The following is a 22,529-nucleotide window of genomic DNA, read 5'->3' as shown; positions in this document are numbered from 1 at the left end:
AGAACTTCTTCTCTCAGAGAGCTGTGAACTTGTGGAATTCTCTACCACAGAAAGCTGTTGGGGTCAGTACGTTGGATATGTTCAAGAGGCAGCTGGACGTGGCCCTTGGGGCTAAAGGGATCGAGGGGTACGGAGAGAAAGCGGGAGTGGGATACTGAATTTGCACGATCAGCCTTGACCACATTGAATGTTGGTGAGGGAGTACGGGAGAGAATGAGGCAGTGGGGATAGGGAGGGGAAGGGGTAGAGAGAGAGGAGAGGGAATGTTGAGAGAGAGGATGAAGAAGAGAAGAAAAAGAAAGGAGAAGGAGAGAGAGGGGGGGGGGGCAAGTGAGTGAGAGGGAGGAGCAGGCAGAGAAGGGAGGGAGTGGCAGAGAAAGGAGGGCGAGAGAGAGTGAAAGGTGGAAATGGGAGAGAAGGGAGTGGAAGTGGGAAGGGGTAGAGAGCAGTAACTTCACTGCAGTGATAATGTAAGCCAACTTGTGACAATAAATATTATTATTAGATCATAGCAACATAGGAATTAGGAGCAGGAATGGCCACTTGGCCAACCAAACCTGTTCTTCTATTCACCAAGACCATGGCTAATCTAATTGTAACCTCAACCCTCCATAGCTGCCGACCCCCCATAACCTTTCAACCCCTTGTTTTTTTTCTTAAATTTTGAAGTACCAAATTCTTTTTTTTCCAATTGAGGGGCAATTTAGCGTGACCAATCCACCTACCCTGCTCAGGTTTGGGATGTGGAGGTGAGACCCATGCAGACACGGGGAGAATGTGTAAACCCCACATGGACAATGACCCGTGGCCTGTACCGAACCCAGGTCCTTGGCACCATGAGGCAGAATTGCTAACCAACGGCCCTGCCTTCACTCCCTTAATCAGCAATCTATCTAGTTCTGCCTTAACAATATTCAAAAACTCTGCTTTTTAAGGCAGCATGGTAGCACAGTGGTTAGCACTGTTACTTCACAGCTCCAGGGTCCCAGGTTCAATTCCCGGCTTGGGTCACTGTCTGTGTGGAGTCTGCACGTTCTCCCCGTGTCTGCGTGGGTTTCCTCCGGGTGCTCCGGTTTCCTCCCACGGTCCAAAGATGTGCAGGTTAGATGGATTGGCCATGATAAATTGCCCTTAGTGTCCAAAAAGGTTAGGTGGGGTTACTGGGTATTGGGATAGGGAGGGTAGAGGCGCGGGATAGGGTGTAGGGTGCTCTTTCCAAGAGCCGGTGCAAACCCGATTGACCGAATGGACTCCTTCTGAACTGTAAATTCTATGATTCTAAGAGAGTTCTAAAGACTTACAAAAGCTTTTCCCATTATATGTAGGGACAAGGGGAAACAGATTTAAGATTCTGGGCAAGAGATGCAGAGGGATATGTGAGGAATTACCCAGCGAGTGGTAATGACCTGGAACTTGCTGCCCACGAGATTGGTGGAAGCTGAGACAATCAATAATTTCAAAAGAAAATAGGCAGGCCCTTGAGAAGTAAAGTTGCAGGACTACAAGGATAGAGCAGGCGAATGGGACTGGCCAGATTGCGCGAGAGAGAGAGAGCGAGAGAGAGAGCTTGCTTGGACTCAGTGGGCTTGTTATGACCCTTAACCAGACCCTGAATGTTCAGTAAGATTTGGTTAGGGACCAATCATTTTGTTTAGAAGTAGACAAAGTTTGACACTTGCTAAGAGAATAAGCCACACAATTCCAAAGGTTTTGAACAAACAAAAATAAAGTTTACCGTGCAAGGTTAAAGAGATGAAACAATTTACAATACCTATCTTATACTCCAACATTCAAGGTTAATATGAGTCAGGTGTGAATTAACAGGCAAACTGTGGTTGAACACATCACACAATACACTAAATGGTAGATGTGATTAAGATTGAGGTCACGGATTTCTTAAAACACACCCAGGCATCAGTAATCACTGAGAGTCAACCAATCTCACTGAAACTCTGTTCATCTCTCACCATGTGGAGATGCCGGCGTTGGACTGGGGTGAGCACAGTACGAAGTCTTACAACACCAGGTTGAAGTCCAACAGGTTTGTTTCAAATCACTAGCTTTCGGAGCACTGCTCCTTCCTCAGGTGAATGAAGAGGTATGTTCCAGAAACATATATATAGACAAAGTCAAAGATGCAAGATCGTCTTCCACCTTTGATTTTGTCTATCTATATGTTCACCTGGTGTTGTAAGACTTCTTACTCTACATCTCTTACAAGGAATTCCAGTCTTCAACTCCGAAGATCACACCTTTGAATTTTCTCCAGATGCCTTTCCAACTCGGATGGCATCAACAATGCCCTCTTCACAAACTTTCAGTTTTGTCTCCTGAGATTCCGTTCCCCTGGGCTCACGCACAAAGTCACAAGCACAACTAGTTTTTCAGCCACACCAAGCAGAATACCAATGTTGCAATGGGATACCTTTTCCCTGACCGTCCTCAACATGGTGTACCAACCTTTTGCTGCCTTCTACGATTTTCAGAGCTTCCCTGAACTCTCTTTGATTACCAGGGCTTCATTTGGACCCTCTTCAATCACTGGGGTTTCTTCCGAACCCTCTTCGATTACTGGGGTTTCTTCTGAACCCTCTTCAATCACTGGGGTTTCTTCTGAACCCTCTTCAATTACCGCGGCTTCCTCTGAATCCTCTTTGATTATCAATACTTTGAACCATCCTCAATCACCGGGGTTTCTTCTGACCCCTCTTCGATTACCAGGACTGAGATGAGTAGGTAAGTGTGATTCACAACATGTTGAATGGCTTCCTTCTATGCAGCCATTGTTTTATAGATGCAAGGTATTGTTGTTGTTGTGTATAAATTGTCTTGCTTTGTGCGTTGCGGTTATTCAATCGTACAGATGAATATGTCTTTTGAAGAGGGAGTGTCAGGGTTTAAGGTTCTGAGTCAAGATAGTAATATTTGTAAAAGATAATTTTAACGAGACTCTAGATGGTTGAATTGAAAACCAGGTTTTTTTTGTGGAATTTTGCTGTTGTTACTGAAACATATTTGTTGTGTCTGTGGCCTGTAGAAAAGCTGCCCCTAACTCAACAGCTCTTTCCTGTCCCCAGCATCCTTACCCTACAGAAGATGAGAAAAGGCAAATAGCAGGTCAAACTAATCTTACCCTCCTCCAGGTCAACAACTGGTGAGTGATCATTATCTTCACTTCTCTGAGCTCCGCTGTGTAGACATTAATTAAAAATGTACACTTCCAGATCCTTGTTTACAAACCTTTGCAAGCAGAGATCAATTAACGAATGCCGCACCCGAGAACGGGGGCATCACACCCAGGAGTGACCGTCTCAGTTTGGAAGCCCCTCAGGAGGCAGCCAGCTGATCTGAGATAGTGGGGGAGTCATGCCAGAAAAGGAGGAGCGGGTGGTTGAAGGAAGGTTTCTGGTTGATATGCCGTGTAGGGAGGTGGGACAGTGGTGTTGGCGAGGTGGAGTAGTGCAGTTTGCCAGGGGCAGTGCTGGGGGTTGGGGCAGTGCAGTGTGACGGGCGGGTGGGGGAAACAGGGCAGAGCAAGAGTTGCGGTGGAGGGGGGACTGGGGCAGGATGGCGGGGAGGTGGGTGGCACGGTGGTGCAGTAGTTAGCACATCTACCTCACATCGCAGAAGATCTGTGTTTGATCCCGGCTCTGGGTCACTGTCTGTGTGGAGTTTGCACATTCTCCCCGTGTCTGCGTGGGTTTCACCCCCACAACCCAAAGACGTGCTGGTTAGGTGGATTGGCCGCACTAAATTGTCCCTTAATTGGAAAAAAATAATTGGGTACTCTAACTTTCTAAAAAAAAAAATTTTTTTACAGGATGGGGGGGGGGGCAGGGCGGTGTACCGGAGGTAGTGTGGAGAGCAGGACTGGTTGCTGGGGATGGGGTGGAGGGCAGGATGTTGGGGGAAAGCAGCATTTCTATGAAGCAGGAAAGCAGGAGATTGGGAGCTTTTAAAAAGTCACGCTTTGACTTTTTGTCACCAGACACAATCAGCGTCACAGTGAAGCAGTCTGGGAACGGTGTCCTCACAGTCAGCTTCACAATGAAGCAGTTACTGTCACAGTGAAGCAGTCTGGGAACGGTGTCCTCGCAGTCAGCTTCACAATGAAGCAGTCTGGGAACGGTGTCCTCACAGTCAGCGTCACAATGAAGCAGTCTGGGAACGGTGTCCTCACAGTCAGCGTCACAGTGAAGCAGTCTGGGAACGGTGTCCTCGCAGTCAGTGTCACAGTGAAGCAGTCTGGGAACGGTGTCCTCACGGTCAGCGTCACAGTGAAGCAGTCTGGGAACGGTGTCCTCACAGTCAGTGTCACAGTGAAGCAGTCTGGGAATGGTGTCCTCGCAGTCAGCGTCACAGTGAAGCAGTCTGGGAACGGTGTCCTCACAGTCAGCGTCACAGTGAAGCAGTCTGCGAACGGTGTCCTCACAGTCAGCGTCACAGTGAAGCAGTCTGGGAACGGTGTCCTCGCAGTCAGCTTCACAATGAAGCAGTCTGGGAATGGTGTCCTCACAGTCAGCGTCACAGTGAAGCAGTCTGGGAACAGTGTCCTCGCAGTCAGCTTCACAATGAAGCAGTCTGGGAACGGTGTCCTCGCAGTCAGCTTCACAATGAAGCAGTCTGGGAACGGTGTCCTCACAGTCAGAGTCACAGTGAAGCAGTCTGGGAACAGTGTCCTCGCAGTCAGCGTCACAGTGAAGCAGTCTGGGAACGTTGTCCTCACAGTCAGTGACACAGTGAAGCAGTCTGGGAACGGTGTCCTCGCAGTCAGTGTCACAGTGAAGCAGTCTGTGAACGGTGTCCTCACAGTCAGCATCACAGTGAAGCAGTCTGGGAACGGTGTCCTCGCAGTCAGTGTCACAGTGAAGCAATCTGGGAACGGTCTCCGCACAGTCAGTGTCACAGTGAAGCAGTCTGGGAACGGTGTCCTAGCAGTCAGCGTCACAGTGAAGCAATCTGGGAACGGTCTCCGCACAGTCAGTGTCACAGTGAAGCAGTCTGGGAACGGTGTCCTAGCAGTCAGCGTCACAGTGAAGCAATCTGGGAACGGTCTCCGCACAGTCAGTGTCACAGTGAAGCAGTCTGGGAATGGTGTCCTCGCAGTCAGAGTCACAGTGAAGCAGTCTGGGAACGGTGTCCTCGCAGTCAGCGTCACAGTGAAGCAGTCTGGGAACGGTGTCCTCGCAGTCAGTGTCACAGTGAAGCAGTCTGGGAACGGTGTCCTCGCAGTCAGCGTCACAGTGAAGCAGTCTGGGAATGGTGTCCTCGCAGTCAGTGTCACAGTGAAGCAGTCTGGGAACGGTGTCCTCGCAGTCAGTGTCACAGTGAAGCAGTCTGGGAACGGTGTCCTCACAGTCAGTGTCACAGTGAAGCAGTCTGGGAACAGTGTCCTCGCAGTCAGCGTCACAGTGAAGCAGTCTTCTCGGCCTTTTGGCTAAGATCAAGTGTAGTCTCATTTGATCGAGGGAAGCTGAGGATTTCGATGTCGATCGTGGATTGGAGAACTCGGAGGGATTGAAGTCGTCAAAGAGGAAACGTTTGGAGCCCGGCTGCTATTGGTGGATCTACATGCTGGCCTAAACCTCTGGTTTAGGCCTAACGCCGATACAATTCAGACCCAACGTACGAGCTATGGCTGCAGCTGCATCCCGACCACCAGACTGGGGAGTGCGAAACACTGTCCGAGTCACAGTGAAGAAAGCGGAAGGGGAGTCACCTGTGGACCGGAAATTCTTCGTGAAGCGGGTGCTGCTCGAGTGTTGTGGGTTTGAAGCAACAGATATCTTCTGCTTGCAAAAATTCCACAACAATGGGTATTTTGATGTCACCTTCAAGAGCGTGGCAGCGTGCATCAAATTCTTGAACGTCTTCAAGGAAAAAGGTAACCAGAGTCCCCTGTCGATCCTGATTGCGGAGCCTCTGTTTACGCTACCGTCGCAGCAAAACCGGGTTGTAACACTGCACACGTACAACCCCCACGTACCCCCCGTGTCTGATGTGCTCACGTTCCTCGCCAGGTACGCTGAGCTGGACAAGTGAGCACCAGATCAAGGTGACTCTGAAAACAGACAGCAACGGAACCATCCTGCATCCCCCCCTCCAGTTTCGCCATTGGAGGAAATCGTGGCTACCTCTACTACGTGGGACAGCCACGAGTATGCCATACCTGTGGCAAAACGGGGCATGTTGCCGCAAACTGCAGTGTGACCTTCTGCAAAAACTACACGCAGGAGGGACACACGACTAAGGACTGCAAAGAAGACAAGTGCTGCAACCTGTGTGGGGAGGCCGGCCATCTTTACAGGGCCTGCCCGAAACGCGGGGCGACATATGCACAGATCATCAGCGGCGGAGTTAAAAAGGCGACCAGAGAGGAGGTTCATACACCCTCCACCGAAAAAGACACCACGGCACAGAATGCGGAAAAGCAACAGAAGGGCCCCCAACAAAAAGAGGAGGCCCCAGCACGCCCTGACAACCCAGCCCCAGCCCCATCTGACGAGGAACACTCCCATGGAAGAGGAAGAGGATGGGACAAAGAATAAAGAGTCCTGGGAAACAGTGAACAGGGACAAACGAAAGAGAAAACAAAAAAACAAACTGAAGAACCCCCCGATGGGGAGCGGCAAAAAGCGACACCTTTCAGCCAGCGGACTTAGCGCCGACACCTCCTCCGATGAGGGAAAACAAGACACGAATCGGCCTCAAATAAAGAGGCAAAGCACCAATGTGGAACGGGAGGCACAACCCCACCAGACCACAGACCGGGAAGGAAATAAAACCCGCCGAGACAATCAACCTCTGGCTCATGGGAACAGCAATATGACCAACGGCCACCAAACGCCGGACATCGAAAACAAGGTCACAGACCAACCCCCGAAAGTAACAAGCAGCAACAACCCAGGCGAAGACCGGCCTGCAACCCCAACACCTACTGACTGCCACGACGGACGCCAGGGCTACACCACGCCCCCCCCCTCCCCCAATGCATCTGCATCAAGATCACGGGGCCAGTGCGGACCAGAACAGTTTACTCAGCCCTACAACTGTGCTAAGGTTTGCGAGCACCACCGGCACACTGGGGAACATTCAACAGCTGGAACACCCAACTGTATAGACTCTGGACTCTTGAGACTGGTAAATCTACCTTTTTACAATGGGTTTAAAAATTGCATCCATAAATGTGCGAAGCATCAAAGATACTTCGCGGTGTGTAACCACACTCAACTATTTAGCAAATGTGAAAGCCGACCTACTGTTCCTGCAGGAGTGCGGAATTCCGCGCCTCAGCAACTACAGGCGCTGGTCGAGCTGGTGGTCCCACGGGCCATCCATCTGGTCAGGAGGAAACGACTGCCGCTCCTCCGGCCTGGGTATTCTGCTGCGGGGAGGCAACTTCACCATCTCCGACGTTAAGGAGGTGGTGGGCGGGCGCCTCCTCGTAGCAGACGTCAAATACAAAAACACCCCTCTCAGACTTATTAATGTGTACGCCCCGGACGTAAAAAGTGAGCGGCTGGCAGTCCTTCAGCAACTCCCACTGCTGTTGGCCACCTCCAAGCCGGTCATCCTGGGTGGTGACTTCAACTGCATCATCGATGCGGCTGGACGATCCGGCAGAGCCGACAGCAAACTAGACGCTACGTCCAGACTCCTGATGGAAACGGTAGAAGACGCCAAGCTGCTCGACGTCTGCAGCAACCCTGCAGACGGAGTGCAGCGTAGATACACATGGTCACGGCCAGACGGGTCCGTCCGCTCCAGGATAGACTTCTTCTTTGTGTCCCGAGCTTTCACGGTCAGGTCCACCGACGTAACGCCGGTGTTCTTCTCTGACCACTGCCTCCTACTGGCCGACTGCCACCTGCAGGAAAACCAGGGGGTAGGCAGGGGGACATGGAAGCTAAATGTAAAACTGCTGACCCCTGAGAACCTCGAGGAACTCAGGAGGGATTACAAGAGTTGGAGAACCGTGAAACCCCTCTTTGAGGCCCCACATCTCTGGTGGGAAGCAATCAAGGGGAATATCAAGAGGTTTTTCATCCTCAAGGGCGTTCAAAAGGTGAGAGAGAGACGAGGGGTCATGTCCAGGCTCCAGAAAAATATGCAGAATTTGCTCCAGCAGCAGTCGATGGGGGTGGATGTCAAGGAGGATCTCCAAGAGGTGAAGAGCCAGCAAGCCTCGCTCTACACCTCGGAGGCCTCCAAGGTTATCTTCCGTTCCAGAGTCCGCTCCGTGGAGCAGGACGAAAAGTGCTCACGCTTCTTCTTCCAAAAGGTGCACAGAGAGACCTCTATGATCAGCAGCCTGAAGGAAGAAGATGGCTCTGTAAAGTCATCGCAGTCTGACATCCTGAGGATCAGCCAATCCTTTTATGCCGGACTGTATGACCTGAAGCCAACAGTGCAATCACAGAATCACAGAATGTACAGCGCAGAAGGAGGCCATTCGGCCCATCGAGTCTGCACCGGCTCTTGGAAAGAGCACCCTACCCAAGGTCAACACCACCACCCCATCCCCATAACCCAGTAACCCCACTAAGGGCAATTTTGGACACTAAGGGCAATTTACCATGGCCAATCCACCTAACCTGCACATCTTTGGACTGTGGGGGGAAACCGGAGCACCCGGAGGAAACCCACGCACACACGGGGAGGATGTGCAGACTCCGCACAGACAGTGACCCAAGCCGGGAATCGAACCTGGGACCCTGGAGCTGTGAAGCAATTGTGCTATCCACAAGGCTACCGTGCTGCCCCTAACAGATAGCACTGTTTCCCAGACCTTCCTGTCGACTATCACGGAGGTCATAGGCGACAGCGAGCTGGAAAACCTGGACAAACCACTAACTCTGGACGAGCTGACAAAGGCCGCCAAGTCCTTCGAGACGAGTAAAACTCCTGGAAGCGACGGCTTACCGGTTGAGTTGTACTCGGCTCTGTGGGACTGGATGGGCCCAGACCTGCTAGAAGTGTACGAGAGTATGCTTCTGGAAGGCAGCATGTCAGAGTCCATGAGGAAAGGCATCATCACCCTCATCTACAAGCAGAAGGGGGAAAGGGAAGAAATTCGAAATTGGCGACCCATTTCACTGTTGAATGTGGATTACAAAATTCTAGCCAAGGTCATTGCCAATCGGGTTAGGTCTGCTCTGGAGTCGGTGATCCACCCTGACCAGACCTGTGCTGTACCCGGCAGGAAGATCTCTGATAGCCTCGCGCTACTCAGGGATACGATCGCCTACGTGCAGGACAGGAGGGTGGACACTTGCCTCATCAGCCTTGACCAGGAGAAGGCTTTTGACAGAATATCGCACACCTACGTGATGGATGTGCTCTCCAAAATGGAGTTTGGGGAGGGAATTCGCAATTGGATCAAACTGCTCTACACAAACATCTATAGCGCAGTCTCAATCAATGGGTGGGAATCAGAAAAGTTCCAGATCAAATCTGGAGTCAGGCAGGGCTGCCCTCTCTCCTCTGCCCTTTTTGTGTGCTGCATAGAACCCTTTGCCGAGTCCATCAGGAGGGATCCGGGTATAAGAGGAGTGACGATCCCAGGCAGCGGAGGCGTGCAAGTCAAGGCCTCCCTGTACATGGACGACGTCGCCGTCTTCTGCCCGGATCCCGCGTCTGTACGCAGGCTCTTGACCACCTGCGACCAGTTTGAACTGGCCTCGGGAGCCAAGGTAAACCGCGGCAAGAGCGAGGCCATGTTCTTTGGGAACTGGGCCGACCGGTCCTTTGTCCCCTTCACTGTCAGGTCAGATTACCTGAAGGTGCTGGGGATATGGTTCGGAGCTGCTGGGGCGTGCACCAAAACCTGGGAGGAGCGCATAGCAAAGGCAAGGCAGAAACTGGGCTGGTGGGAGCAACGCTCCATTTCCATTGCGGGCAAAACCCTGGTCATCAGGTGTGAGGTACTCTCGGTGCTACTGCACGTGGCGAAGGTCTGGCCCATAACCCGACCCTACGCCGCAGCAGTCACCCGAGCCATATTCAAATTCATCTGGAGATCCAAGATGGACCGTGTCCGAAGGGACACCATGTACAAACCTCTGGAGAAGGGAGGGCGGAATGTACCCAACGCCTCCCTCATCCTGTTGGCCACCTTTGTGTCCAGCTGCATCAAGCTGTGTGTGGACCCCCGGTATGCAAACACCAAGTGTCACTACATACTGAGGTTCTACCTGTCCCCGGTGTTACGAAGGTTGCGCCTGGCCTCATTGCCGCGGAACGCTCCAAGTAGTTGGACCGTACCGTACCACCTGTCCTTCGTGGAAAAGTTTTTGAAGAAAAACACCTTTGACCACAAGGCAATGAAGCAGTGGTCAACACGTAATGTCCTCGAGGCCCTCAGGGAAAAGGAGACCGTGGAGGATGTTGAATGGTTCCCTGAGCAGACTGCCAGAGTCATCTGGCAGAGCGCCTCATCACCAGAACTTTCAAACAAGCACCAAGACCTAGCTTGGCTGGTGGTGAGAAGGGCCCTCCCTGTCAGATTCTTCATGCACACCCGAAGGCTCTGCACCAATGCACGCTGCCCTCGGAGTGGGTGTGGGGGAAATGAGACGGTCACCCACCTCCTTGTGGAATGTGCCTTTGCAAAGAAGGTCTGGAGAGAGATGCAGTGGTATTTGTCAAGGTTCATCCCGAGCAGCTCTGTGACACAGGACTCTGCTCTACGGACTGTTTCCAGGGACACACACCGAGACAAATATCAACTGCTGCTGGAAGGTCATCAACTCGGTGAAAGACGCTCTTTGGTCTGCCCGGAACTTGCTGATCTTCCGGTGCAAAGAATTGTCCTCGACCGAGTGTTGCAGACTGGCACATTCCAAGGTCCAGGACTACGTGCTGAGGGACGCACTCAAGCTTGGGGCAGCTGCCGCCAAGGCGCAATGGGGAAAGACCACTGTGTAAGGTCTTTCCAGCAAATGTACATCGAGGGGCGGGTAACAGTGTAAACCTCCCTCGGTCTGGGCCACCAACACTCCAATGTATAAAACAAACATGACAATGTAAATATTTAAGAAGGAATTGTAATGTAAAGAGTGATATGTGTATAATAATATCAAAATTGAATGGAAGAAAGTCAAGGCAATGTGTAGCTCTGACGGCAATGTACAGTCAAGACAATTCGAAATGCTCTGTAATGCTTATGATAAATTTCATGAATAAAGTATATATTTTTTAATTTAAAAAAAAAAGCAGCCTGGGAACGGTGTCCTCACAGCCAGCGTCACAGTGAAGCAGTCTGGGAACGGTGTCCTCACAGTCAGTGTCACAGTGAAGCAGTCTGGGAACGGTGTCCTCACAGTCAGTGACACAGTGAAGCAGTCTGGGAATGGTGTCCTCCCAGTCAGTGTCACAGTGAAGCAGTCTGGGAACGGTGTCCTCACAGTCAGTGTCACAGTGAAGCAGTCTGGGAACGGTGTCCTCGCAGTCAGCGTCACAGTGAAGCAGTCTGGGAACGGTGTCCTCACAGTCAGTGTCACAGTGAAGCAGTCTGGGAACGGTGTCCTCGCAGTCAGCGTCACAGTGAAGCAGTCTGGGAACGGTGTCCTCACAGTCAGTGTCACAGTGAAGGAGTCTGGGAACGGTGTCCTCGCAGTCAGTGTCACAGTGAAGCAGTCTGGGAACGGTGTCCTCACAGTCAGTGACACAGTGAAGCAGTCTGGGAACGGTGTCCTCACAGTCAGTGTCACAGTGAAGCAGTCTGGGAGCGGCTTCCTCGCAGTCAGTGTCACAGTGAAGCAGTCTGGGAACGGTGTCCTCACAGTCAGCATCACAGTGAAACAGTCTGGGAACGGTGTCCTCACAGTCAGCGTCACAGTGAAGCAGTCTGGGAACGGTGTCCTCACAGTCAGCGTCACAGTGAAGCAGTCTGGGAACGTTGTCCTCACAGTCAGTGTCACAGTGAAGCAGTCTGGGAACGTTGTCCTCACAGTCAGTGTCACAGTGAAGCAGTCTGCGAACGGTGTCCTCACAGTCAGCGTCACAGTGAAGCAGTCTGGGAACGGTGTCCTCGCAGTCAGCTTCACAATGAAGCAGTCTGGGAATGGTGTCCTCACAGTCAGCGTCACAGTGAAGCAGCCTGGGAACAGTGTCCTCGCAGTCAGCTTCACAATGAAGCAGTCTGGGAACGGTGTCCTCGCAGTCAGCTTCACAATGAAGCAGTCTGGGAACGGTGTCCTCACAGTCAGAGTCACAGTGAAGCAGTCTGGGAACAGTGTCCTCGCAGTCAGCGTCACAGTGAAGCAGTCTGGGAACGTTGTCCTCACAGTCAGTGACACAGTGAAGCAGTCTGGGAACGGTGTCCTCGCAGTCAGTGTCACAGTGAAGCAGTCTGTGAACGGCGTCCTCACAGTCAGCATCACAGTGAAGCAGTCTGGGAACGGTGTCCTCGCAGTCAGCGTCACAGTGAAGCAATCTGGGAACGGTCTCCGCACAGTCAGCGTCACAGTGAAGCAGTCTGGGAACGGTGTCCTAGCAGTCAGCGTCACAGTGAAGCAATCTGGGAACGGTCTCCGCACAGTCAGCGTCACAGTGAAGCAGTCTGGGAACGGTGTCCTAGCAGTCAGCGTCACAGTGAAGCAATCTGGGAACGGTCTCCGCACAGTCAGTGTCACAGTGAAGCAGTCTGGGAATGGTGTCCTCGCAGTCAGAGTCACAGTGAAGCAGTCTGGGAACGGTCTCCGCACAGTCAGTGTCACAGTGAAGCAGTCTGGGAATGGTGTCCTCGCAGTCAGAGTCACAGTGAAGCAGTCTGGGAACGGTGTCCTCGCAGTCAGCGTCACAGTGAAGCAGTCTGCGAACGGTGTCCTCGCAGTCAGTGTCACAGTGAAGCAGTCTGGGAACGGTGTCCTCGCAGTCAGCGTCACAGTGAAGCAGTCTGCGAACGGTGTCCTCACAGTCAGTGACACAGTGAAGCAGTCTGGGAACGGTGTCCTCGCAGTCAGTGTCACAGTGAAGCAGTCTATGAACGGCGTCCTCACAGTCAGCATCACAGTGAAGCAGTCTGGGAACGGTCTCCGCACAGTCAGCGTCACAGTGAAGCAGTCTGGGAACGGTGTCCTAGCAGTCAGCGTCACAGTGAAGCAATCTGGGAACGGTCTCCGCACAGTCAGTGTCACAGTGAAGCAGTCTGGGAATGGTGTCCTCGCAGTCAGAGTCACAGTGAAGCAGTCTGGGAACGGTGTCCTCGCAGTCAGCGTCACAGTGAAGCAGTCTGGGAACGGTGTCCTCGCAGTCAGTGTCACAGTGAAGCAGTCTGGGAACGGTGTCCTCGCAGTCAGCGTCACAGTGAAGCAGTCTGGGAATGGTGTCCTCGCAGTCAGTGTCACAGTGAAGCAGTCTGGGAACGGTGTCCTCGCAGTCAGTGTCACAGTGAAGCAGTCTGGGAACGGTGTCCTCACAGTCAGTGTCACAGTGAAGCAGTCTGGGAACAGTGTCCTCGCAGTCAGCGTCACAGTGAAGCAGTCTTCTCGGCCTTTTGGCTAAGATCAAGTGTAGTCTCATTTGATCGAGGGAAGCTGAGGATTTCGATGTCGATCGTGGATTGGAGAACTCGGAGGGATTGAAGTCGTCAAAGAGGAAACGTTTGGAGCCCGGCTGCTATTGGTGGATCTACATGCTGGCCTAAACCTCTGGTTTAGGCCTAACGCCGATACAATTCAGACCCAACGTACGAGCTATGGCTGCAGCTGCATCCCGACCACCAGACTGGGGAGTGCGAAACACTGTCCGAGTCACAGTGAAGAAAGCGGAAGGGGAGTCACCTGTGGACCGGAAATTCTTCGTGAAGCGGGTGCTGCTCGAGTGTTGTGGGTTTGAAGCAACAGATATCTTCTGCTTGCAAAAATTCCACAACAATGGGTATTTTGATGTCACCTTCAAGAGCGTGGCAGCGTGCATCAAATTCTTGAACGTCTTCAAGGAAAAAGGTAACCAGAGTCCCCTGTCGATCCTGATTGCGGAGCCTCTGTTTACGCTACCGTCGCAGCAAAACCGGGTTGTAACACTGCACACGTACAACCCCCACGTACCCCCCGTGTCTGATGTGCTCACGTTCCTCGCCAGGTACGCTGAGCTGGACAAGTGAGCACCAGATCAAGGTGACTCTGAAAACAGACAGCAACGGAACCATCCTGCATCCCCCCCTCCAGTTTCGCCATTGGAGGAAATCGTGGCTACCTCTACTACGTGGGACAGCCACGAGTATGCCATACCTGTGGCAAAACGGGGCATGTTGCCGCAAACTGCAGTGTGACCTTCTGCAAAAACTACACGCAGGAGGGACACACGACTAAGGACTGCAAAGAAGACAAGTGCTGCAACCTGTGTGGGGAGGCCGGCCATCTTTACAGGGCCTGCCCGAAACGCGGGGCGACATATGCACAGATCATCAGCGGCGGAGTTAAAAAGGCGACCAGAGAGGAGGTTCATACACCCTCCACCGAAAAAGACACCACGGCACAGAATGCGGAAAAGCAACAGAAGGGCCCCCAACAAAAAGAGGAGGCCCCAGCACGCCCTGACAACCCAGCCCCAGCCCCATCTGACGAGGAACACTCCCATGGAAGAGGAAGAGGATGGGACAAAGAATAAAGAGTCCTGGGAAACAGTGAACAGGGACAAACGAAAGAGAAAACAAAAAAACAAACTGAAGAACCCCCCGATGGGGAGCGGCAAAAAGCGACACCTTTCAGCCAGCGCACTTAGCGCCGACACCTCCTCCGATGAGGGAAAACAAGACACGAATCGGCCTCAAATAAAGAGGCAAAGCACCAATGTGGAACGGGAGGCACAACCCCACCAGACCACAGACCGGGAAGGAAATAAAACCCGCCGAGACAATCAACCTCTGGCTCATGGGAACAGCAATATGACCAACGGCCACCAAACGCCGGACATCGAAAACAAGGTCACAGACCAACCCCCGAAAGTAACAAGCAGCAACAACCCAGGCGAAGACCGGCCTGCAACCCCAACACCTACTGACTGCCACGACGGACGCCAGGGCTACACCACGCCCCCCCCCCTCCCCCAATGCATCTGCATCAAGATCACGGGGCCAGTGCGGACCAGAACAGTTTACTCAGCCCTACAACTGTGCTAAGGTTTGCGAGCACCACCGGCACACTGGGGAACATTCAACAGCTGGAACACCCAACTGTATAGACTCTGGACTCTTGAGACTGGTAAATCTACCTTTTTACAATGGGTTTAAAAATTGCATCCATAAATGTGCGAAGCATCAAAGATACTTCGCGGTGTGTAACCACACTCAACTATTTAGCAAATGTGAAAGCCGACCTACTGTTCCTGCAGGAGTGCGGAATTCCGCGCCTCAGCAACTACAGGCGCTGGTCGAGCTGGTGGTCCCACGGGCCATCCATCTGGTCAGGAGGAAACGACTGCCGCTCCTCCGGCCTGGGTATTCTGCTGCGGGGAGGCAACTTCACCATCTCCGACGTTAAGGAGGTGGTGGGCGGGCGCCTCCTCGTAGCAGACGTCAAATACAAAAACACCCCTCTCAGACTTATTAATGTGTACGCCCCGGACGTAAAAAGTGAGCGGCTGGCAGTCCTTCAGCAACTCCCACTGCTGTTGGCCACCTCCAAGCCGGTCATCCTGGGTGGTGACTTCAACTGCATCATCGATGCGGCTGGACGATCCGGCAGAGCCGACAGCAAACTAGACGCTACGTCCAGACTCCTGATGGAAACGGTAGAAGACGCCAAGCTGCTCGACGTCTGCAGCAACCCTGCAGACGGAGTGCAGCGTAGATACACATGGTCACGGCCAGACGGGTCCGTCCGTTCCAGGTTAGACTTCTTCTTTGTGTCCCGAGCTTTCACGGTCAGGTCCACCGACGTAAGGCCGGTGTTCTTCTCTGACCACTGCCTCCTACTGGCCGACTGCCACCTGCAGGAAAACCAGGGGGTAGGCAGGGGGACATGGAAGCTAAATGTAAAACTGCTGACCCCTGAGAACCTCGAGGAACTCAGGAGGGATTACAAGAGTTGGAGAACCGTGAAACCCCTCTTTGAGGCCCCACATCTCTGGTGGGAAGCAATCAAGGGGAATATCAAGAGGTTTTTCATCCTCAAGGGCGTTCAAAAGGTGAGAGAGAGACGAGGGGTCATGTCCAGGCTCCAGAAAAATATGCAGAATTTGCTCCAGCAGCAGTCGATGGGGGTGGATGTCAAGGAGGATCTCCAAGAGGTGAAGAGCCAGCAAGCCTCGCTCTACACCTCGGAGGCCTCCAAGGTTATCTTCCGTTCCAGAGTCCGCTCCGTGGAGCAGGACGAAAAGTGCTCACGCTTCTTCTTCCAAAAGGTGCACAGAGAGACCTCTATGATCAGCAGCCTGAAGGAAGAAGATGGCTCTGTAAAGTCATCGCAGTCTGACATCCTGAGGATCAGCCAATCCTTTTATGCCGGACTGTATGACCTGAAGCCAACAGATAGCACTGTTTCCCAGACCTTCCTGTCGACTATCACGGAGGTCATAGGCGACAGCGAGCTGGAAAACCTGGACAAACCACTAACTCTGGACGAGCTGACAAAGGCCGCCAAGTCCTTCGAGACGAGTAAAACTCCTGGAAGCGACGGCTTACCGGTTGAGTTGTACTCGGCTCTGTGGGACTGGATGGGCCCAGACCTGCTAGAAGTGTACGAGAGTATGCTTCTGGAAGGCAGCATGTCAGAGTCCATGAGGAAAGGCATCATCACCCTCATCTACAAGCAGAAGGGGGAAAGGGAAGAAATTCGAAATTGGCGACCCATTTCACTGTTGAATGTGGATTACAAAATTCTAGCCAAGGTCATTGCCAATCGGGTTAGGTCTGCTCTGGAGTCGGTGATCCACCCTGACCAGACCTGTGCTGTACCCGGCAGGAAGATCTCTGATAGCCTCGCGCTACTCAGGGATACGATCGCCTACGTGCAGGACAGGAGGGTGGACACTTGCCTCATCAGCCTTGACCAGGAGAAGGCTTTTGACAGAATATCGCACACCTACGTGATGGATGTGCTCTCCAAAATGGGGTTTGGGGAGGGAATTCGCAATTGGATCAAACTGCTCTACACAAACATCTATAGCGCAGTCTCAATCAATGGGTGGGAATCAGAAAAGTTCCAGATCAAATCTGGAGTCAGGCAGGGCTGCCCTCTCTCCTCTGCCCTTTTTGTGTGCTGCATAGAACCCTTTGCCGAGTCCATCAGGAGGGATCCGGGTATAAGAGGAGTGACGATCCCAGGCAGCGGAGGCGTGCAAGTCAAGGCCTCCCTGTACATGGACGACGTCGCCGTCTTCTGCCCGGATCCCGCGTCTGTACGCAGGCTCTTGACCACCTGCGACCAGTTTGAACTGGCCTCGGGAGCCAAGGTAAACCGCGGCAAGAGCGAGGCCATGTTCTTTGGGAACTGGGCCGACCGGTCCTTTGTCCCCTTCACTGTCAGGTCAGATTACCTGAAGGTGCTGGGGATATGGTTCGGAGCTGCTGGGGCGTGCACCAAAACCTGGGAGGAGCGCATAGCAAAGGCAAGGCAGAAACTGGGCTGGTGGGAGCAACGCTCCATTTCCATTGCGGGCAAAACCCTGGTCATCAGGTGTGAGGTACTCTCGGTGCTACTGCACGTGGCGAAGGTCTGGCCCATAACCCGACCCTACGCCGCAGCAGTCACCCGAGCCATATTCAAATTCATCTGGAGATCCAAGATGGACCGTGTCCGAAGGGACACCATGTACAAACCTCTGGAGAAGGGAGGGCGGAATGTACCCAACGCCTCCCTCATCCTGTTGGCCACCTTTGTGTCCAGCTGCATCAAGCTGTGTGTGGACCCCCGGTATGCAAACACCAAGTGTCACTACATACTGAGGTTCTACCTGTCCCCGGTGTTACGAAGGTTGCGCCTGGCCTCATTGCCGCGGAACGCTCCAAGTAGTTGGACCGTACCGTACCACCTGTCCTTCGTGGAAAAGTTTTTGAAGAAAAACACCTTTGACCACAAGGCAATGAAGCAGTGGTCAACACGTAATGTCCTCGAGGCCCTCAGGGAAAAGGAGACCGTGGAGGATGTTGAATGGTTCCCTGAGCAGACTGCCAGAGTCATCTGGCAGAGCGCCTCATCACCAGAACTTTCAAACAAGCACCAAGACCTAGCTTGGCTGGTGGTGAGAAGGGCCCTCCCTGTCAGATTCTTCATGCACACCCGAAGGCTCTGCACCAATGCACGCTGCCCTCGGAGTGGGTGTGGGGGAAATGAGACGGTCACCCACCTCCTTGTGGAATGTGCCTTTGCAAAGAAGGTCTGGAGAGAGATGCAGTGGTATTTGTCAAGGTTCATCCCGAGCAGCTCTGTGACACAGGACTCTGCTCTACGGACTGTTTCCAGGGACACACACCGAGACAAATATCAACTGCTGCTGGAAGGCCATCAACTCGGTGAAAGACGCTCTTTGGTCTGCCCGGAACTTGCTGATCTTCCGGTGCAAAGAATTGTCCTCGACCGAGTGTTGCAGACTGGCACATTCCAAGGTCCAGGACTACGTGCTGAGGGACGCACTCAAGCTTGGGGCAGCTGCCGCCAAGGCGCAATGGGGAAAGACCACTGTGTAAGGTCTTTCCAGCAAATGTACATCGAGGGGCGGGTAACAGTGTAAACCTCCCTCGGTCTGGGCCACCAACACTCCAATGTATAAAACAAACATGACAATGTAAATATTTAAGAAGGAATTGTAATGTAAAGAGTGATATGTGTATAATAATATCAAAATTGAATGGAAGAAAGTCAAGGCAATGTGTAGCTCTGACGGCAATGTACAGTCAAGACAATTCGAAATGCTCTGTAATGCTTATGATAAATTTTATGAATAAAGTATATATTTTTTAATTAAAAAAAAAAAGCAGCCTGGGAACGGTGTCCTCACAGCCAGCGTCACAGTGAAGCAGTCTGGGAACGGTGTCCTCACAGTCAGTGTCACAGTGAAGCAGTCTGGGAACGGTGTCCTCACAGTCAGTGACACAGTGAAGCAGTCTGGGAATGGTGTCCTCCCAGTCAGTGTCACAGTGAAGCAGTCTGGGAACGGTGTCCTCACAGTCAGTGTCACAGTGAAGCAGTCTGGGAGCGGCTTCCTCGCAGTCAGTGTCACAGTGAAGCAGTCTGGGAACGGTGTCCTCACAGTCAGTGACACAGTGAAGCAGTCTGGGAACGGTGTCCTCACAGTCAGCGTCACAGTGAAGCAGTCTGGGAACGGTGTCCTCACAGTCAGCGTCACAGTAAAGCAGTCTGGGAACGTTGTCCTCACAGTCCGCGTCACAGTGAAGCAGTCTGGGAACGTTGTCCTCACAGTCAGTGTCACAGTGAAGCAGTCTGGGAACGGTGTCCTCACAGTCAGCATCACAGTGAAACAGTCTGGGAACGGTGTCCTCACAGTCAGCGTCACAGTGAAGCAGTCTGGGAACGGTGCCCTCACAGTCAGTGTCACAGTGAAGCAGTCTGGGAACGGTGTCCTCACAGTCAGCGTCACAGTGAAGCAGTCTGGGAACGTTGTCCTCACAGTCAGTGTCACAGTGAAGCAGTCCGGGAATGGTGTCCTCGCAGTCAGCGTCACAGTGAAGCAGTCTGGGAACGGTGTCCTCACAGTCAGAGTCACAGTGAAGCAGTCTGGGAACGGTGTCCTCGCAGTCAGCTTCACAATGAAGCAGTCTGGGAATGGTGTCCTCACAGTCAGCGTCACAGTGAAGCAGCCTGGGAACAGTGTCCTCGCAGTCAGCTTCACAATGAAGCAGTCTGGGAACGGTGTCCTCGCAGTCAGCTTCACAATGAAGCAGTCTGGGAACGGTGTCCTCACAGTCAGAGTCACAGTGAAGCAGTCTGGGAACAGTGTCCTCGCAGTCAGCGTCACAGTGAAGCAGTCTGGGAACCTTGTCCTCACAGTCAGTGTCACAATGAAGCAGTCTGGGAATGGTGTCCTCCCAGTCAGTGACACAGTGAAGCAGTCTGGGAGCGGCGTCCTCGCAGTCAGCGTCACAGTGAAGCAGTCTGGGAACAGTGTCCTCGCAGTCAGCATCACAGTGAAGCAGTCTGGGAACAGTGTCCACACAGTCAGCGTCACAGTGAAGCAGTCTGGGAACGGTGTCCTCACAGTCAGCGTCACAGTGAAGCAGTCTGGGAACGGTGTCCTCACAGTCAGCGTCACAGTGAAGCAGTCTGGGAACGTTGTCCTCACAGTCAGTGTCACAGTGAAGCAGTCTGGGAATGGTGTCCTCGCAGTCAGCGTCACAGTGAAGCAGTCTGGGAACGTTGTCCTCACAGTCAGTGTCACAGTGACGCAGTCTGGGAATGGTGTCCTCGCAGCGTCACAGTGAAGCAGTCTGGGAATGGTGTCCTCACAGTCAGTGTCACAGTGAAGCAGTCTGGGAACGGTCTCCGCACAGTCAGCGTCACAGTGAAGCAGTCTGAGAACGTTGTCCTCACAGTCAGTGTCACAGTGAAGCAGTCTGGGAACGGTGTCCTCACAGTCAGTGTCACAGTGAAGCAGTCTTGGAACAGTGTCCTCGCAGTCAGCGTCACAGTGAAGCAGTCTGGGAACGGTGTCCTCACAGTCAGTGTCACAGTGAAGCAGTCTGGGAACGGTGTCCTCACAGTCAGTGTCACAGTGAAGCAGTCTGGGAACAGTGTCCTCGCAGTCAGCGTCACAGTAAAGCACTCTGGGAACGGTGTCCTCACAGTCAGTGTCACAGTGAAGCAGTCTGGGAACGGTGGCCTCGCAGCGTCACAGTGAAGCAGTCTGGGAACGGTGTCCTCGCAGTCAGCGTCACAGTGAAGCAGTCTGGGAACAGTGTCCTCACAGTCAGTGTCACAGTGAAGCAGTCTGGGAACGGTGTCCTCACAGACAGCGTCACAGTGAAGCAGTCTGGGAACGGTGTCCTCACAGACAGCGTCACAGTGAAGCACTCTGGGAACTGTGGCCTCGCAGTCAGCGTCACAGTGAAGCAGTCTGGGAACAGTGTCCTCACAGTCAGTGTCACAGTGAAGCAGTCTGGGAACGGTGTCCTCACAGACAGCGTCACAGTGAAGCAGTCTGGGAACGGTGTCCTCACAGACAGCGTCACAGTGAAGCACTCTGGGAACTGTGGCCTCGCAGTCAGCGTCACAGTGAAGCAGTCGGGGAACAGTGTCCTCGCAGTCAGCGTCACAGTGAAGCAGTCTGGGAACGGTGTCCTCGCAGTCAGTGTCACAGTGTAGCAGTCTGGGAATGGTGTCCACACAGTCAGCGTCACAGTGAAACAGTCTGGGAACGGTGTCCTCGCAGTCAGTGTCACAGTGAAGCAGTCTGGGAATGGTGTCCTCGCAGTCAGTGTCACAGTGAAGCAGTCTGGGAACAGTGTCCTCGCAGTCAGTGTTACAGTGAAGCAGTCTGGGAACGGTGTCCTCGCAGTCAGCGTCACAGTGAAGCAGTCTGGGAACGGTGTCCTCGCAGTCAGTGTCACAGTGAAGCAGTCTGGGAACAGTGTCCTCGCAGTCAGCGTCACAGTGAAGCAGTCTGGGAACAGTGTCCTCGCAGTCAGCGTCACAGTGAAGCACTCTGGGAACAGTGTCCTCGCAGAGTCACAGTGAAGCAGTCTGGGAACGGTGTCCTCGCAGTCAGCGTCACAGTGAAGCAGTCTGAGAACGGTGGCCTCGCAGCGTCACAGTGAAGCAGTCTGGGAACGGTGTCCTCACAGTCAGTGTCACAGTGAAGCAGTCTGGGAGCGGCGTCCTCGCAGTCAGCGTCACAGTGAAGCAGTCTGGGAACAGTGTCCTCGCAGTCAGCATCACAGTGAAGCAGTCTGGGAACGGTGTCCTCACAGTCAGTGACACAGTGAAGCAGTCTGGGAGCGGCGTCCTCGCAGTCAGCGTCACAGTGAAGCAGTCTGGGAACAGTGTCCTCGCAGTCAGCATCACAGTGAAGCACTCTGGGAACAGGGTCCTCGCAGTCAGCGTCACAGTGAAGCAGTCTGGGAACGGTGTCCTCACAGTCAGTGTCACAGTGAAGCTGTCTGGGAATGGTGTCCTCGCAGTCAGCGTCACAGTGAAGCAGTCTGGGAACGGTGTCCTCACAGTCAGTGTCACAGTGAAGCAGTCTGGGAACGGTGTCCTCACAGTCAGTGTCACAGTGAAGCAGTCTGGGAACGGTGTCCTCGCAGTCAGTGTCACAGTGAAGCAGTCTGGGAATGGTGTCCTCGCAGTCAGTGTCACAGTGAAGCAGTCTGGGAACGGTGTCCTCGCAGTCAGCGTCACAGTGAAGCAGTCTGGGAACGGTGTCTTCACAGTCAGTGTCACAGTGAAGCAGTCTGGGAATGGTGTCCTCGCAGTCAGTGTCACAGTGAAGCAGTCTGGGAACGGTGTCCTCGCAGTCAGCGTCACAGTGAAGCAGTCTGGGAACGGTGTCTTCACAGTCAGTGTCACAGTGAAGCAGTCTGAGAACGGAGGCCTCGCAGCGTCACAGTGAAGCAGTCTCGGAACGGTGTC

General features: G+C 53.1%; 1 protein-coding gene and 1 long non-coding RNA gene across 5 annotated transcripts in view; one reads left to right on the top strand and one right to left on the bottom strand.

The window, feature by feature from the left end:
• LOC140427624 (homeobox protein PKNOX1-like) overlaps positions 1 to 22,529 on the top strand; it is a 404,309-nt gene that overhangs the window by 329,740 nt on the left and 52,040 nt on the right. For all 4 annotated transcript variants that reach the window (XM_072513041.1, XM_072513042.1, XM_072513044.1 and 1 more), the window contains one exon: positions 3,078 to 3,154. In XM_072513041.1, coding sequence (XP_072369142.1) covers positions 3,078 to 3,154 — 77 coding nt within the window. The remainder of the gene's footprint in view (positions 1 to 3,077; positions 3,155 to 22,529) is intronic.
• LOC140427626 (uncharacterized) overlaps positions 1 to 22,529 on the bottom strand; it is a 63,579-nt gene that overhangs the window by 26,638 nt on the left and 14,412 nt on the right. The window lies entirely within an intron of this gene.

This window comes from Scyliorhinus torazame, chromosome 8 (genome assembly GCF_047496885.1).
Source record: "Scyliorhinus torazame isolate Kashiwa2021f chromosome 8, sScyTor2.1, whole genome shotgun sequence".
In the NCBI taxonomy this organism is placed as follows: Eukaryota; Metazoa; Chordata; class Chondrichthyes; order Carcharhiniformes; family Scyliorhinidae; genus Scyliorhinus; species Scyliorhinus torazame.
Note: the sequence above shows the minus strand (reverse complement) of the source record. Positions and strands in the feature narration are given on the sequence as shown.